The sequence below is a fragment of the Sturnus vulgaris genome, chromosome 17 (genome assembly GCF_052056855.1).
Source record: "Sturnus vulgaris isolate bStuVul1 chromosome 17, bStuVul1.hap1, whole genome shotgun sequence".
NCBI lineage: Eukaryota > Metazoa > Chordata > Aves > Passeriformes > Sturnidae > Sturnus > Sturnus vulgaris.
In genome coordinates this window covers 10,760,614-10,778,114 of record NC_142259.1, presented here as the reverse complement: position 1 = coordinate 10,778,114, position 17,501 = coordinate 10,760,614, and the positions used below count along the sequence as shown (strand labels likewise).

Here is a 17,501-nt window from a genome sequence, read left to right as displayed (position 1 = left end):
TCTCATGGCTTGCATCTGAGATAAGGCGAGTTCCTCTGGAGCAGGACAGGCAGAGGTGGAAGAGAGAGGCGGTGCTGCTTTTCCCCTGCAGGATTCCTGCTCATTTGCATCTTAAGGAGCCGTTGTCCTCTTCAACTATTGTGGTTTCACTTTCTAGAAGATGCTCTTGTAATATTCCTGCAGGCTTCCAGGGAAAGCAGCCTGGATTGCCTGATCTGGGTGTGCTGCTCTGGATGGGCTGGCCCTGGTACCCTAGAGCAGCTCTAGGGTGATTTACAGACCTGACCTGCTCTCTGAGTGTTTGATCTGCAGCCCCCTGCTTGCATGCTTGGGGCTAACCTTGACCTGCACAATCTGAGGGAACTGGAGGATGAATTTTTTGGGGACATGTGCATGGTTTAGCAGGTCAATAAGTCATCATGGGGTTCACCGAGGTATAAGGGGTAAACCCTGGACAAGAAATCCAGTTGTTTGAGCTGTCTGGACCAAAGCATCCCACATTGTCGCATGGATAATTAATTTTCCCCGAAGTCTCACCTCTTTACTCTCCCAGCAGAGCCTGTGGGCACCTGGCTGGTCCCTGCACAGCAGAGGCAGGAGGGAAACACTATCCTGAGTAACTCTACAGGCTCCCTGATGGATGCAGGATGGGTCAGAGGGCGTCTTTTTATGTTATTTTGTTAAGACCTTCTGAGGATGATTGGAATTGTTATAGATATGCTCAATAATGTCCATAAGCTTTGGAGTTGAAAGCATTTTGTTAGCAGTAATTAAATGCAACCGCTATTTAAAATGGATGGATCAGATGGTTGGGAAGAGAATCCTCTCATAAATCTCCCACAAAATCAATATTCCTCCTGTCAGGTGTGTAGCAAACGCTTTTAAATTCTGCCAATCACCGGCTTTGTCACCGTGGTGCCATAAAGCTGGCAGAATCACACCTATGGGAAAGACATGAGCAAGGCAGGACTTTCTTTTGGTGGCAAAAACCCCAGGAAATCAATAAAAACTGAGGAATGCAGTCCCACTGGATGGTAACTCCCTGTAAGAAGGCACAGCCCTGGGGCTGCACTTGTGCATGGGGGCAGGTGGCATGGCCCGTGTGGCTGTTCCCAGGGAAAGGCACATCCCTGTCCCCAGCTGGGAGCCTGCAGGAGCCCAGCCCCTGACACATCCCGTGCTGCCACGGCCTGAGGTGCCCAGGAGCTGCAGATGGAAAATCCAGGCACTTATCTTAGCTCGTTGCTCTGCCAGAATAGGGCTGTTCCCAGGATTATTTTTTTTTTTCTGTGGGCCAAAATATGTGTAAATGGCTTTAAACAATGGAAGGATTTCTGTTAAAAAGAGTGGGGTGCGGGCGTGAATAGGGCTTTAATTTATATCTTGAGGGAAGGGTGTGGGCTCTTCCAGTGGTGTTTTCGAGATTCTGTTGGAAATTAGCTTGGGGTTTGCCTTTTTTTTTTTTTTTTTCCCCACGTCTTATTTTAAAGCCTGTTTTGAGGGAAAATTGTTGTTTTGCAAATTACAGATCTCTCAATGTGTAGCTGAAAATGTCAGGAAGAGGGATGCAGTTTTGGAAGCCTCCACACATCTGTCTGTGGCAGGGTTGATAAAAAATGGAAGCTCTAACCAGAAAAACAAATAAAAAGAGGTAATATCGCTGTCACAGATGGGTCTGCTTTCCCTGCAGGTGTCTGCACTGCAATCCCCACTCCCGTATAATGTGCTGTGGAAAAAATAAATGGAGAGCCCAATCGGAGACTTATGCCCTCAATTAATTTTTGTTCCACATAATGGGAGCTGCTGCATGCCTTTCCTTCAATATTTAACTGCCTGACTCAGAGGATGGGGCTGCTCTCGTGCGAGGGAAGTTGGGATTCGCTTCATGTTTGCACAGAAATCCCATTCTGATCCTTCTTTCTTTGCCTAAGGGCAGGGATCCTGCTGCTCCTCTGATGCCAGAGATAAATTTTGTTAGCAGACACTTTTCTGCTAAGGGGAGCAAAGGGGAGTGGTGTGTGCTGGATTTTTGAAGGAATAAAATTTCCTTGTCTTCAAGCATCATCTTCCCTGGAGCCTGTCTGGGGCACAGTGAGAGGGGAGCAGGGGGGAGCTCTGCTCCTGGGTACCTGTGCTCAGCCCTCAGCTCGGGGAGAGAAGCAATCAGGACAATTAGCGAGGGCTGTCTGCAGCTTTACACGCTGTTAAGGTTTCTCTGTGGCACTGGGGTAAAGGGGAGTGCCTTGTTCTGGTGTAGTTTGAAATTGAGCCCTGAAGTTTCTGATTTTTTTTTAACTCGACTCGAAATCGCTGTTCAGATTTCCAAGTTTAAGCTGGCAGAAATGCCCCTCTCCCTTCTCCCTGTGGAAATTCATGGCCAAGAGCCCAGGGTGTTTGTTTTTACTGATTCACTGATGGGTCTGACAACAGAGGGGAACCCAAGGCATCCCCCTTGGGAAGTACGAGGGGGCTGAGCGGTTTTTACAGCTCCAATGCATCCTTCAGGTTGTTCCCAGTGCTTGGGCTGGAGCTGGAACAGCCCAATCTGCCCATGGATGTGGAGGAAGAACCAGTGAGAGTGGAGCTTGGCTAGTGAGGAAGACAATAGGGAATAAAAATAGAGAGCAGAGAAGAAACCCCCAACTACCAGTGAGTGGGAAAACCAATCACATGGAAGTTCTAGATTTGAAAACTTCCCCAGGCAGGGGCAGTTTAATGCAGAAAGGTGGCAGCTCTGAAGGGCTGTGCTGGAGCAGGAGCAGGAAGGTGCATTTGCTCTGCAGAGCTGTTAGAGGAAGGTTTTTAAAAACGCCTCCAGGTCCTGCTGCCTTGTGCTGGGAACGGGGCTCCAGGAGCAGCTTTGCACAGGAGCCACGTGGAGGGAAGTGAGATCTGAGCTGGTTTAGCTTTAATGCTCTGGCTTGCTCCTAAATCGTGTGTGTGAACTGTGCTCAAAGCCCTTCCCTGCTGTGTCTGCTGAGCCCCCAGACTGAGCTCTCCAGCCCTTTATGTCTGGGGACCACCACCAGGTTTGTGTTACTCCTCACTGTGCACTGATGTGGGGGAGGATTGCTTGGCACAGAAGGGTTTTTAAATGTCTTTTATTTTTTTGACGGAAGCCCACGTTGAAATATTGATAGGAAAAAGAATGTATATTGTGCTGTGTTGGGTGTTTACAGGAAATATATAGTGAAAATAGTGAGGGGCTTTCCTCAAACAACTGCCAGTATTGTTAGGAGTGGAACAGTTGGAAGGAGAAAAGAAAGAGGCACTTAAAATTTTCTATTACCAGTGTTGGCTCCAAAGAGATATTTTTTTTTTTTACTTTCTGCTTCACTTTTTTTCTTTTTGCTTGTATTTTATTCCCTCTGCTGGGAAGCTCATTGAAGACAGAGAGATTATCTGGAATTAGAGATCAAGCAGCCAAACCAAAATGTTTCTAAATTTCTGGAGAAGAATTTAGCTTGAAATTTTGAGCTTTCCATCAAGCTAGAAAAATAATTTACCATGATGCACCTTCACCACCTTTGCAACAGGCAGCAGTGAAAGTTCCTTTGCTGCAGATGGTAAAACAGTATCTTCACTTTAAGAAGGTAATTGGGGCACAGATTAAGTTACTTACTTTGCATACAAGAAACCTGTGGGAAAGCCAAGAATCTCTCCTGAAACTCCCAATTTCTTATGAGATCTCTCACCCAGAATATTTCTGTACCTGCTCTTCCCCACCAGCATTTCAGGGCAGATGTAGGAGTTGTGTTCCCTAATAGATATATTTTTTTTTCTTTTTTTTTTTTAAGTGATGTTTCCTGCCACTTTCCCTGTCATTCCTTCAGGAGGAACCATTCTTCTGGTAGTGCTGAGCATCAGCTGCTTAAAGTGTAGCTGAATCCTCGAGTGAAGAAAGGAGCTGTTTACCTCTGAGATACCAGTGAAATTAAATCAGGCAGCAACAATTTTCATAATTTTCACTCCTCTGTGTGGTTAACCTGTGGGTGCTGTGGGGCTCACAGCACACAGAGAATCACATGGTGTGTGCAAGAAGAATCTGTCACCAGCAGCAATGGCCAGAGCTCTCAGAGGAGCACTGAGGGACCAGTAGGTTCCACCAGCACCTTGTGACAGGAGCACAGGAGTAGAAATAACAATCCTGAGGTGGTGGTGTGGCTCTGGCAGTGAGTTTGCTGCCCAGAGAAATGCCAGTGACCTTGACCTGTGCTCATCTGCTCACCTGTGGATGCTCTTGAGCTCTGGAGAAGGGTTTGTTGCACATTATTGTGAGGGCAGTGGCTGAGGTGTGTGTCCAGCTGATGTTTGATGTGCTGCCTTGGGCTGTGGTCAGGTTTTTGCCTTCAGCCTTGCCACCAGCCCTGATGTCCAGAGGAGATGCCCACCTGGTCAGTGCCCACCTTTGTCACAGTCCATGCACAGAGACCCAGACGAGGGAGATGGTACAACCTGTCTGGCAGGGCAATATTGCAGAAATAAAAATTTAGGCTTCAGAAACAAGTAAAACCCTTCAGGAGGCTGGAAATGCTGCTCTGTAGGAAATGGGACTGTGTCCTGTGGCATTGCAGGTGAAAATGAGTGTTTTGGGGCTGTGATTCCATGGAGGGATAGTTTTTGTGATTTGAAGTCCCCTTCCCAGTTTGCCATGTGGTCACTGTTGGTGTCCACCCCTCTGTGTGTCTTTGTTTGAAAACCCAGTGGGGCTCAGTGCAGTGTCCTTATTGATAGTGCTCCAATAAAATGTTTTCCCAAAAGGCAGGAAGTGACAGAGGCAGTTTTATAAAAAACGGTTTTAGACTGTGGTGGTCTGAGCATGGACCCTCTTGATTTGAACCACTTTCTACTAATGGTAAAAATAAACCCCACAAGAGCTCCTGTCCAGCACAGGGCTCCCTGTTCCCATCAGCAGGACAGGAGAAGGGTTTGTTTCCCATCTTCCTGCAGGTGCTGCAGATGAGAGCAGCTCAGGTGTCAGTGCTGGGCTGGGAGTGCCTTGGCAGAGCTGCTCGTGGGTGCTCTGTGGGGACACAGCTTAGGAAATGATTTGGGGAGTGTGTTCCTCTGGGAAGGGTGGGAGGGGGACACTGCTGCCCTTCCCACCCAGTCTGGGCTGTGGGAGGGAAGGAAAGGAGCTCAGCCCCTTGTGTGTGCTCAGCCCTGGGATACATCCCCTGAGTCCCGCCCTTGTCCTCTCCCGGGGATGGTTGAATTCCTGTGCCTGCCTTTTCCTGCTGCTTCTGCCTGACCCTTGGGCTGTCACCTCCTCCTCTCAGTGGCTTTCTTGCTGGCTATGGATGGTGTTTGGCTTTTGGGCTCCAGTGAGCTCTTGCTTCATTGGGGACCAAGTGATGAAGAGCTGCTCTGCTGCTTCCTGCAGACCCTGGGGTGATCCTGGCCAGCAGCAGGAGCACCCATGCAGAACACACATCTTTGGCTGGTCTGTATCCCTTAGCAGGGACAGTACTGAAGGTGATGCCCAAAGGAACAGCCTGTGAATTCTTCATTGGTGCCTGTTACCAGAGAATGAGTTCAGCAGAAGGGCTGCAGTGAGCTGGTCACCTTGCAGTTCATGGGACAGGGACACACAGATTGGCCTTGGCCTTGCAGGGAGCAGAAGAGGTGAATTTGGCAACTCCTCACCTTGCCATGGTGCAGGAGCTGATGTTAATGAAATAAATCAGGCACCACCTCCTCTGCTGCCTGCTTATGCACTCAGATCCTTGCAGGCTTTTGTGCTTGGTTTCCAATTCCAGTGGAGAGATTAGCTTGGCGTGGGGAGGACAGGGTTATTTCTGTCTCTTCATGCCACTGACTTGACTTTTTGCTGCAGACACCTCACCTAATCATCCAGCCCCAGTCCTGCAGGTATCTCAGCACGAGCAATCCAGTGGCTGGAAGCAATCTCTTTAGCTTCAGAAGTGGCTACTCTGGGCCTTCCTGTTTTCCCTTTGCTTGAAAGCTTTATGAAATCTCCAGTCTTTCACTTCAAGGTGTCCCATTCAAGGGTTGTTCTTCTATGGTTTGTGTTTGTTGTTTTTTTTAAAGTGGAATAAAACTGAAATCAGTTGATGACACTTAAGTGAAGGACTTCTGTGAGTGTTTGTGTTCTGCATCAGTATCATGCTGTGCTTTAACTGCTGCCTTGGGAAGATGTGACAGAGGATTTGCAGGTCTCAGCTCCAGCTTCATCATCAGATGGGGAGATGAGGAGACTCTCCAGCCTCACTCAGCTGCACAGCTGCTTTAACAGATCCAGCTCCAGCCTTGGCAGTGTCATGGCAAACTGTCTGCAGGTTGAATGCTTTGTAGGAAGGCCAGGGAGGCAGCTCTGAGTGTGTGCTGGTGGAGGAAAAGGAGTACCTTTGGTTTTCACCTTTGAGGGATGGAGGTACCAACCTCCAAGTGTGAATGGGAAGAAGTGTGTGTGAGATGCCTTCAGACAGTGTTGGTGGCACAAGCTGCAACCCCTGACTCAGTGAACTCTCATTTCACAGAACTGCTGTCTCTTCTTGTATAATCAGTGAGTAACCTTGCCTTGAAAGTCCTTTTGGGCTTAGTCAGGTGAGATAAAACATACAGGAAATGCAAATTTACAAAAAAACCCCCACGATGGTGTTGGCCAACACCCGTGTGCCCTTCTCAGGAGCCAGTCTTGGTCTGGTCAGTGAGCCTTTCCCTGCTGCAGTGCTGGGAGGAGGGGATGGCACGAGTGCCTTGCCTTCCCTTTGGCCCCTGAAACAGCCCCCATTGTCCCTGCAGGGCCAGGGGCTGTGTGTGTGTGGCAGGATGTGCTCAGCGTGGTAGCATCACATCTGCTGAGCTCATGGAAACTGCTCAGCTCGGTCCAACATGAGCAATGGGGCTTTTTTTTCTGCCCCCTCTACTTCTTTAAATAACACGGAAACCAAAATGTGATGCCTTGCAAGCCACAAACACCCACACAGCCACTTCTGTGTCACTTTGCAGGTAAACAAATGCTGGGCCTCAACCTGTGTTATGGTTAGCCTGACCTGTTTGTGCCTGAAGTCAATGTGCCATTTCTTTAGGTACAGGGAAGGAACCAGGTCACTGGAAAACAGGCAGAGTGATGGGGCCAAAGTCTTTCTGGGGTCTGTGAGAGTGACAGGGAATTATGGCTGGGAGAAGTTGAGCTGTGTGTGTTTCAGGAAGAGCTCTCAGCGTGACCTTTTAGCTCCTTTAGGGGTTCATTTTCTGGTTGGATTGAGGACATGCTGGTGTTTGGTACTTCCAGACATGTCTTGATGTCCGTGGATCTCCCCTTTACACACCACCTGAATTTCCCATTTCTTCTGTTGTGAGAGCAGAGGAGCTGCTGGAGGACGAGGTGCATGCAGGAAAGCTGAAACATGGGCAAGCCCAGCCACACTTGTCCTCTACTTATAAATCAATGTCCTGTTGCTCTTTCCAGGGTGCAGTCCTAAACCCACAAGAAAACTTCCAGTTTATCTTGTGAATTGCTGAAATAAAGTTCCCTGCTTTAATAATCCTGCAGAATTCGGTTCTCATTTCTACTCCAGGTGTGTTTTGGAAAATATTTGCTCATCTTTGAGCAAACAATGGCAGAAGTGGCCTGGAAAAGGAGCAAGGTGGGAGTGCCTGTATAGTATTCCAAGAGGCATTTCCTGCCCTTATCTCCCCTCCTTCGAGGTATTGTAACTGGGGCTTCAGATCTGCAGTTTGTGCTGCTGCAGCAGAGGCTGAGATTGCCAACAAAGATACTTCCCGGGAATGCTTGCCAGGGGCAGGAGCTGAGTTCACCAGAGGTGCTGAAGAGCTTTCCAGCCCAGCGCCTGCGCTCGGGAAATACGTCTGTCCCAAAATAAAAGCTCTTTGGGAAGTGCTTTCATGCATTTTCTGCGGGGTTTCTGGGGGCTGTGGTGAGTCCCAGCCCGTGGGGGCTGTGGGCAGGGGTCAGGGAGAGCTGTGAGTGGCTCTTGTGCTGTGGAGGAGCTGTGGTACCCTTCCCTTGCTTTCCAGTGCCATGCTAAAGCCACAAGTTGGTATTTTCCATCTCGAGCAAGTGAATTGAATTTGAATTTTGAATTAGTAGCTTCCTTCTGAAAAACTTTGCAAGGCTTTGTGTTTGTTCCTGTGTGGAACTAAAGCATTATTTGGCATTCTTAAATTCATATGGGATTAAACAGGGCTTTCTTTTTATCTGTTCAGGTCTGTCCTGAAGTCCTCAAAATAAGGTTTGCAGGTGCTGCTGAAGCTGTCCTTGGCTGTTTGCTGGATAAAGCAGCTTCCTGGACCTGCCTGTGTGCTCTGGCTGAGTTTGTTTGTTTTCAGTTCCCAAACCAATTATCTGTTGGAGGAAATGTGTCTCGCTCTCAGTCTGCCCAGATATTTATAGGTAAGGTCAAAGCCCCGTGGAAGGTCTGTAGCAGTGTTTAGTAGTGTGGATGCCTCAGCCTTGTGGGATTCCCTGGATGTGCTGTGTGGTGTGGACACTGCCCTGCAGCCTCTCAGAGTCTCCTCGATGGGCTGCTTCACCCTCTGACAGGGATGAGCCGTGGCTTTTCCTGGCTCACCTGGATGGGGCAGGGTTTGGTATCCTCACCATGGCTCTCAGCTGGGTCTGGCTGCCTCCCTTCTGCTGCTTTTCCCATCGATTCTCTGCATCCAGTGTTTACAAGGCTGTTGCTTCCTCTTTAGCAGCAGCAGAGTTGAGTTTCAGCTGTGTTATTGGGGCTTTCTCAGGTGCTTGTGAATACTTAAGTTTTTCAGTCTCCTTTCCCACCAACACCTTTTCTTTTTCCTTTGTCCCCTCCAAGCTGGCTGAACCACAGGAGCTCTCATCTCATACCTGGTTATTTGCTGCTTGCCTGGATTTTGCATGAGCCATTCAATGTGCTTTGCTCAGGTCTGTTTGGAAAGGATTAATTCAATTTGCTTGTGATGTCGGCTTTATTTCAAATACACCTCTTGGACATCTCCTGAAATCTGGGATGTTTCCTCCTCCTGAGCAGCTGCCCATGGGTCCCTGGTTGGTCACTCTGTGTAGCCCTGCTCAGAAGTTGCTGTTGTGGTCACACCAAGGGTCAAGAGCTGTGAACTGACTGCTCTCACTGCTCTGCTTGTGGACCCTGAACAGCAAAACCACCGTGATTTAGTGTGTGGTGAAGAGAAAGCCCTGAAGGAAGAGAGAAGTGAAAACAACCCCTGTGTGTTTCAGAGCTGAGGTGGTTTGGGGGTTTTTAATACCTGGGAGCTGGGTCTATCCAGCTGTCCTCAGCTGGGGCTGGAGGGATGAGGCAGAGCAGCACAGAGGATGCTCCTGGTGAGTAAAATTCCTCTGGGAAACCTGCCTGGCCTCAGGTAGCCCCAAATATCTCCAGCCTCTGACTTCTGGGTTATTTGTGCTAGAATGGCCTGGTCTGGTGTCTGTGACTGCCCTGGGCACTGCAGCCTTGGTCTCCCCTCTGACCTGTGCTTTGCTGCTCAGACTGAAATGCCTCAGGGAGGTGGCTGCTGGTCCAAGCAGGACTGCAGGGTGGGGACACCTGGAACCCGGGGTGGTGGAGAGCACCAGCCCAGGGAAGGATGGAAGTTTCAATACTGAAACTGTTCCCAAATTGTCTGACAACTGCTATCAAACACGTGGGAGGTCTTTGCTCGTTAAGGCTTTATTCTGCCTGTAGGAGAGGGTTAATGTGAGCAATAGACAGGAACGAGTTTCACAGTGAACTTGTGCTTAATCAAGAGGGTTTTGCTGAGATGTTTGGAGTGGGGGAAGGGGGAAAATCACCAAGGCCAGTGAGAACAATTAAAGCAATTAGAGCAATTAAAGCACAGTTAACTGGCTGCCTTTTGGGGTGGCAAATGTTACCCATTGTGTTTTCCAGCAGGCTGAAGTCATGTGCTTGATGATACCTGATCTCTCCTGCTCTTCTCCTCATTTCAGGTTCCCACCACATTCCCATTGGACTCTGCCATGGGCCCTCCCCAGCTCAGTCTCAGGATGCTGGTATAACACCAGGTGGCTGCCATCCAGAGGAGCTGTGGTGGGACATCCCTGCCCACTGGGACACCCTCCTGCTCCCCACTCTGGGCAGAAGCCATGGATGCCCACGTGGACCTGCTGACCGAGCTGCAGCTGCTGGACAAGGTGCCCACGCTGGAGAGGCTGCGGGCAGCCCAGAAAAGGAGGGCTCAGCAGCTGAAGAAATGGGCCCAGTATGAGAAGGAGATGCAGCACAAGAAGAGGAAGCATGAAAAGAAGAGAAATGCCGTGAACAGAAAGAAAGTGTCTTTTGAAGCCAGCGTTGCTCTGCTGGAGGCTTCTCTGAGGAATGATGTGGAGGAAGGTATGGCACTGGTGCCTGGCGGGTTTTGTCTGGCTGCCTGTGAGCTCCAAGTGGTGTGAAGCCCTCTGTGGTGTGCAGAGGCATCTGTGCTGTCATCCATGGGCTGCCCTTGCTGTAGTGTTGGGCTTTCAAGCGTTGCCATCTCTGGTTCAGCTCCGAGGTCCTCAAAGCCCCGGGTGACACCAGCGTTACCTTGGATGGCATCAGGAGTGGGTGCAGGAGTGCCAGGATAGGGCAGGAGTTGTGACTGAGGTTTGGGTGAAGGAAGGCAGTTTTCATCTCTTTCCTTCTCACACTTCCTACTTACAGGAGGTGTGAAACACTTCCTTGCCTTCTGGGTGTGCCTCTCAGTGGTTTTATAGAAGTCTGTCGCAGGGATTTACATGTCAGTGTAAATCTCTTCAGCTTCTCTGCTTGAGGGCATGGATTCAGAGCTATGTGGATGTATGAATTTTTTCCCAAAATACTGGGAAGCACAGCTTTGCTTAGTTCTTCCTGAAGAACAGAGCTGCAAATCGTTCCAAAATTGGTTTAATTGCACCATTTCAAAGTGGATGAAAGTGCTTTGCTTCTGCTACAAAATCTGAAGGGAGGAGAAAAAATATTTCTAAAAGTCAATAACCATTAGCCTCGGCACAGCATGGGGGAAAACCTGTGAGCTCTGGGGAGCTGGAGAGTGCTTCTGTGCAGAGGAGTAAAAATATCTTTTGCAGGAGAGCTGGAGCAGCCTTTGGGGTTGGTGCTCTGCAAGGCAGTGAATTTGGTGTGATCTTCCTGATCCCTTGGCATGGCAGAGGAGGGTGCTTAGGAAACCTGGCCAGTTGAGCATCTCTGAGCATCTCTGCTAGAGAATGTTGCTCTAGTTTCCAGCACCCTCTGCAAGAGGCAGTGTATCCTTGCCTGGTATGTGGGTGGAAGGCAAGGAGCTCTTCTTGTCTCATGAAGAATCTCCCCAAAGTCCTGTCCCTGTTTCTGAGCAAGCCTTTCCTGCCCTGTAACTTGTCCTTGTGTGTGTGTTTTGCTCCTGTTTGGAAACAGGACAGTGGTAACCCTGCCTGGGCAGTGTCACTGCATTTGCCAAGCCCTGCTGTGGCTCTGGTTCTTTGTGCATTTGTGACCTCCCTGGGACAGCAGACCTGATAATGCCCAGGAGCTGCAGGCTTTTATCCATTCCTTTCTTGCTTTAGAGGTTTCCTAGCTCTTTCCAGCTCTCTGCTTCAGTGGCCCTGTGTTTCTTGCTCTGAGTGCTGTGGTTTTCTAGGAGGGCTCCAGCAGTGAAGCCAGCTGTGGCTGCTGGCCTTGCCTGAGTGGACAGGTCTGTGACTTGTGTCACCTGTGCCTGTGCAGGCAGGTATTGGCAGGCTGTGGTTTGGGTTTCATACCCAGCTGTTCAGCGTTGGGACAGATGATGAGAGTTTCCTCATCTTCCTTTTGTGTGGTGCTGGTGCCTCTGCTCAGCGCTGAGGCTGGGGGTGTGATGGGTCTGCAAGGGGCCCAACCTTGGAGTTTTGCTTTCAGCTCTTTCTGCTTGGGGATCTGGGCCGTTTGGGAGGAGGAAAGCTCCTCTCTGTCTGGCCTACAGGTGCTCCCTCATTTTGTGAGGGATGCAGGAATGTGGAGGTGTTTGTGATCAGGGTCCTGGTGAAGGATGGCTGTGCTCCCCCAGGGCAGTGAGTGGGCAGGGCTGGCTGTGTTCAGGCTGTGACACCATTGTTCTGGGGGCAGGGTCCTCTGCACAGTGATCTTGCACCACGTGTGGACATGGATGCTTCATTGCTGAAGCTGCAGAGTTGAGCTTTCAGCTCCCAGCTTCACTCTTTTCCTCCTATTAGGGAAAAATTAATCCCCGCAGGTCTCTTTTGGCACCATAATCCTGTTGACCTCTTTCTGTGGGCAAGCCCAGGCTGTGGGCTTGAACCAGCAGCTGCTCTTTCCAGTGTGATGCTGGTGATAAAACCCAAATGGTACAAAGCCACTTCCTTGCTGACAGAAAATCAATCTCTCCACTCTCTGGAGAGGACAAGGGACGGTATTCCCAGGGCACAGGTGCTTCCCAAGTAGCTGATTTTTCAAGTGCTTCAAGTTTTCACAGTGAATTTGTTTTGTGCTCAATTAATTTAAGTCCTAAAAGCAGCGTGTGGGCAGGTTCTGTGCCTGCTCTGCCCCCTCTGTGATGTGGGACCAGTATAAAGGGAGGAGGGGACAGAGTCAAACCCAGGTGCCAAACTGGCAAAATTCCTTATCAAGGAAGTGTGGGAACTCGTGGGCTTTTGGAGGTCCCAGGTGATTATTTTGATATATGAATCATCTTTTGTTTCCATGTGGGATGTGGAGGGGGAGGTGAAATATAAATGATTAAGAAGTTGATAAGTCAGTGTGAGGAAGGTTGGAGCTGGGGGAGCAGCTGGCACGTGTCACCTCTGAGCTGCCTCTGGCTGTGCCATTTCCATTCCTTGTGACTTTTCTGTTTATTTTTATCATTCTCACCCCCAAAGGGGGGAGAGGGGATGGTGGGAGCTGCTGTGCAATGAAATCAGGGAGGGGAAAGTGCAGTTGGGTAAAGAGTTGGCTCCTCGTCCAGATGATGTCTGAGGCTCTGGTGTGTATGACCACCTCCTGACATGGTAGTTGAGTGCTGTAGGATGGAGCTGGTGGGTGCAGAACCCAGCCCTGACCTTCAGGGGTCCTGAGGTCCTGGATATGCTGCTTTCACTGTCCTTTGCCTGCCTCTTGCCCAGGTGTGATTGAGAGAGCTACTGTGTGCCAGGTGATGTGACAGGCAAGAGGAAATGGCCTCAAGTTGCACCTCAGGGTAGGTTTAGAGTAGTTATTAGGAAAAATTTCTTCACCAAAAGGGTTTTCTGGCCTTGGCAGAGGCTGCCCAGTGCAGTGGTTGAGCAACCATCCCTGGAGGGATTTAAAAGATGCATCAATGTGGATCTGGGGACATAGGTTTGTGGTGGCCTTGGCAGTGCTGGGAGAATGGCTGGACTTGATGATCCTGGAGGGCTTTTCCAGCCTTAGGTGTTCTGTGGTTCCATGGTCTCAGTGTGGTGGCCAAGCAGGACTGAAGGCAGGGGCTCCTGGAGACCATCAGCCCCAGCGTGGGCAGGAGCTGTGAAGGGGTGATGGCTCCTGTCTGCTTGTTCCTCACATCTTCTGCAACAGATCTGTCAAAACATCCCAGGTTTTACAAACAAGCTGCTATTAAAAGCTCCTTTGGATCTCTGCTGACAGAACAGGGTAGGGAGCACGCTGCAGACATGCTGGTGGCAGATGTGAGCAGGCAGTCACGCTGGGGACAGTGGGGTGATGGGCAGTGACCCCAGACTGAGGGCAGCAGTGCCCCTGGGTGCTGCCTGGACCTTCAGTTTGGCAAGCTGGGATAGCTCCGGACAGCTCATGGGTGAGCTCTGAGCTGAGAGAGCCAGACTGGAGCTGGGGCGTGCTCCTCTGTGGGAATGATGGGGAGGGCAGCACACACCATCACCACTTTAAGTGGAAATATGCTCAAACCTCACCCAGCTCTGGCCTCAATCCGAGCTGGTTTCAAAGGGATGGTGCAAAAGGGAGGCCCCTCAGCCCACACAGAGTTTACAGGGAGTGTGGTGCTGGATGCAGCCTCTGGGCTGTTCTGATGGCTGCGAAGGAGTTGCTTTATAGTGCAATAAAGGAATGCTTTATGAGCTACTGATTGCAGAGGATTTCAGAAGATAAGAAATTGCTGAGGGCTGTGGCCCTTTGAGGCTGTTCTGCGAGGTGATGAATTGAAACCATGGAGAGGAGGTTGGTCCTGCCATTCCCAGGGCAGCACCTTGTCCCCAAAAGCAGCCAGGGCTGTCATGTCCAGGTCTTTCTACATCACTGAGCTTTTCTAAAAGTAGCCCCGGAGCGTGGGGAGATGAGCTGGTGTTCTGTAAACTGAGAAGACAGATCCCAGAGGTGGGTAAAGTGTCTGCTTGTACAGACATGTGGCATTTGCTGTCTGGAAGTCCCTTTGCACACCTGGGCTGTTTGCAGTGGGGGCTCCTGCTTGAATGACACAAGCTGCAGGTTGGCATTGGCTTCAGGGTGAGCTGGGCTCCTTGAAGGATCCAGCAGAGAAGCAGAGACCCCAAGGACTGATTCACCTTCCAGCAGTGCCAGAGGTGCCCTGGTTTCTGTTGCTCTGGGATGAGAGCTGCCTCCCACAGGCACCCGCTGCCACCCCCGGCGATGGCATCGCTGCGAGTCCTTCAGCTCCCACCTCCTGGCACTGCATCCTGCAGGCAAAACTTCATCAGAGCCAGAGTGCTGCATAGAGCAGCACTTCTTAAAGTGTTCTTTAAGCCGTGCTTCTGCAGGAGTTGAACTGTGCAGATCCTTATGGCTGGTGAGCCTGAAAGTGAAGGAAAACTCAGGTTTGGTGAACTTGGACTCGGCATTCTGCAAATCAGCTCCCAGTGACAGAGCAGAGGGCAGAAGCTTGGAGGTCACTGGATGGGGAGGATTTCCCTGGGGAGAAAGGAACTTATTCCTATGAACACATCCTCCCTGCTTGCCTTTGTGCCATCCATTCTCAGATCTCCTGTTCCTGTGCTGTGATGCCCAGCATGGTTCATGCACCCTTCCAGGAGTATCCCCAAGCAGCTCTGACCAAGCTCCCTTTGCACCTCTCTGGAATAAACCCAACCTTGTCATTTGCAAAGGCACTTTAAAGAGGCCCTAATTAGTGTCTATAAATTGCTTTCTTTAACCTTTCTAAGCTGATGTGATCTGTTCCCTTGTTACTTCAAACCTTTTATGAGGTGCCTTAATTTTCCACATTAATCTCCCGAAGCTTTGTTTCGTGGGGTTCCTGTGTCCAGGTCTGTGAGTAAGTCATTTATCTGTCTGAGAAGGTTTTTCCCTTGGTTTTTGTGTCCCTTGAAGAACTCTGAAAAGAAAAGATCTCTTATCACCATCATTCTGAATGTATATCTGGGTATTTGGGAATGCTTTGAGTCAGAAATTAGAAGTTTCTTTTCAAATAGCAAAGGCATTTTTCGAGTTTTAAACTCTCACTGGATGTGGAAATGAGAGCTGTCCTCTTTCTGAAGCTTGTGTGGGAATCCTTGGCAATGATGAATTTTGTTAATTTTGTTAATGGTGGTTGGTATGTCTTCCAAAAGCAGATTCACGTATTTGGCCACATTTTAACTTGGCTTTTTCATGCAGTTTGGATGTGATGCCAGCGTGGGGTGATTTGCATATGGCAGCTAACTAGAGGCATCTGGGAGCATAAGCAATATTGAATCAGCAGCTTTCTCTGTTGTCATAACAAGTAAATATTTTTAAAATTTCCCCCCCACACTCACTGAAATTCAATCAAGTGGGAAGTTATATCCATAAGAGCTTCAAATGACAATTTTCTTGTGTCGAAATTAACACAAAGTCCACCTAAGGTTTTCCTGGGATGAGGCCCTCTCCCTCCCCAAATCTGGCATCAACTCCTACAATTAATTTGACAATTTTTCTTTAAACAAAAAAAAAGTTTGATCAGAAATACTTATTTTATTTCTCAAAAGTCGGTAATTTCCACATCATTTAATTTTCTGGCTTTTACATGTGTGTTGCCTCCTACCATTTCTGATACCACTGAAATATTTCTGGTGTATTTTGTAATAGGATTACAGGGCAATGAATAAACATTGGATTCAAACTGCTTGTCCTGCCAGTAAGAATGATCTGTTTGGGTTAAGGTGTTTTTAATCAAATGGGGATTTGCCAGTTCACTGTTGTCAAGATTTTCTTTCTTACAAGAGGTAGCTTAAATCACTTAATCATCTTCCAACATTTGGCTACTGTGTGTTTTGGAGAAGAAACTCAGTGTCTCCTTAGTTGTATGTGCACTAAATACGAACTGGACATTTCCTTGGTGCTTTGAATTGTGTTAATGTGGCTGTGTGTGAGGAGTGTTCGTGCCTCCAAAGGCGATCTGGGCAATAGGGAGGAGAGGCTGGAACTCCTCAGGCTGTGCCTGCAAGGTGCACTAGGTAGGATTTGTAAGGTCACCATCTGCTCTCAATCCCTGCCCGGCCAAATCACGGCAGGGAGGGCTCAGGATGCAGCAGCCGCCTTTGCTGGGAACGTCAGACTTTTGTGAGCCCAAGGCAGATTATCAATGGGACCTTAACTCAACCAGGTACCTGGAGATGTCTAAAGGTACTAAATCAGTGGCATTTAACCTTTGCCTGGCCTGGCTGCTCTGCTTCTGATGTGGAGGCAGCCTTGCATGCCTGCTTGTTTCCTGGTGTCCCCAGAGCTGCCAAATGTCAGTCAGGACGTCCAAGTCTGGTGCTACTTGCTGATATGTCAGTGGCTCTTTCTAGCCTGTAGCTTCCCAGCTTGGTTATCCTCGTGTTTTCCCAAGGGGACCACTGTGCACCAGGGCCATGGCTGTGATGGGATGGGGCACTGGGAGCAGCACCAGGGGCATGATTATGGATGGGATGGGGCACTGGGAGCAGCACCAGGGCCATGGCTGTGGTGGGATGGGACACTGGGAGCTGCACACCTGGCTGCTGCTCAGTGGGATAAGAGCAGGGAGGGCTGGTGCTACAGCCCAGTCAGATCCTTGCCCTAGCAGTTGGGACATGGGGTTTTTTCTTGCAGGCAGTGTTTCTTGCCTGCCTGGCTGCCTCCAGGTGAGTGTTGTTTCCTGTGCTCCTATTCACCCTGTGAGTAGTGAGGAATCAGTGTCACCAGCAGCTCCAAAGGGGACCTTGGTGTCTTCTGCACAATAAGCAGCACAACCCAGAGTGAAATTTCCTCTGCTTTCTCTCCCTGGCTGTGAGCTCTGAGAGCCAAGGCTCTGCCCTGCTGTGGGGCTGTGTTGTGGGGTCTAATCCAGTTCTACCAAGGGATGTAGGACACGAGCCTGATTGCTGCTGAGAGCTTGGTGGCTTTTTGCAGCATCATTCTGTTTTCAGGTGTATTTTGTAAAACAAGCCCCTGCAAAACAACCCACAACCAAAACCGAGGTCTGCAGCCACGTGTCTGATTGTTCTTTTTAAATTAATGTTGATGGGGATATGAATACTTTTGGTGGGTGAATCCTTCTTGCAGGGTGAAACCTGATGTTACTTCCTTACCCCTGGTACAGTTGAAAATGTGTTTCCAGCCAGGAAGAACTTGCCTGTAAGTTGT

General features: G+C 49.5%; 1 protein-coding gene across 2 annotated transcripts in view; it reads left to right on the top strand.

The window, feature by feature from the left end:
- PPP1R16B (protein phosphatase 1 regulatory subunit 16B) overlaps positions 1-17,501 on the top strand; it is a 57,896-nt gene that overhangs the window by 7,025 nt on the left and 33,370 nt on the right. Inside the window, exons 1-2 of one of the 2 annotated variants that reach the window (XM_088175080.1) lie at positions 8,233-8,380; positions 9,932-10,334. In XM_088175080.1, the coding sequence (XP_088031206.1) occupies positions 10,088-10,334 (247 nt within the window). In that variant the 5' untranslated portion in view covers positions 8,233-8,380; positions 9,932-10,087. Of the gene's footprint in view, positions 1-8,232; positions 8,381-9,931; positions 10,335-17,501 lie in introns of those variants that run through there. The other variant, XM_014884034.2, reaches the window with a different exon arrangement.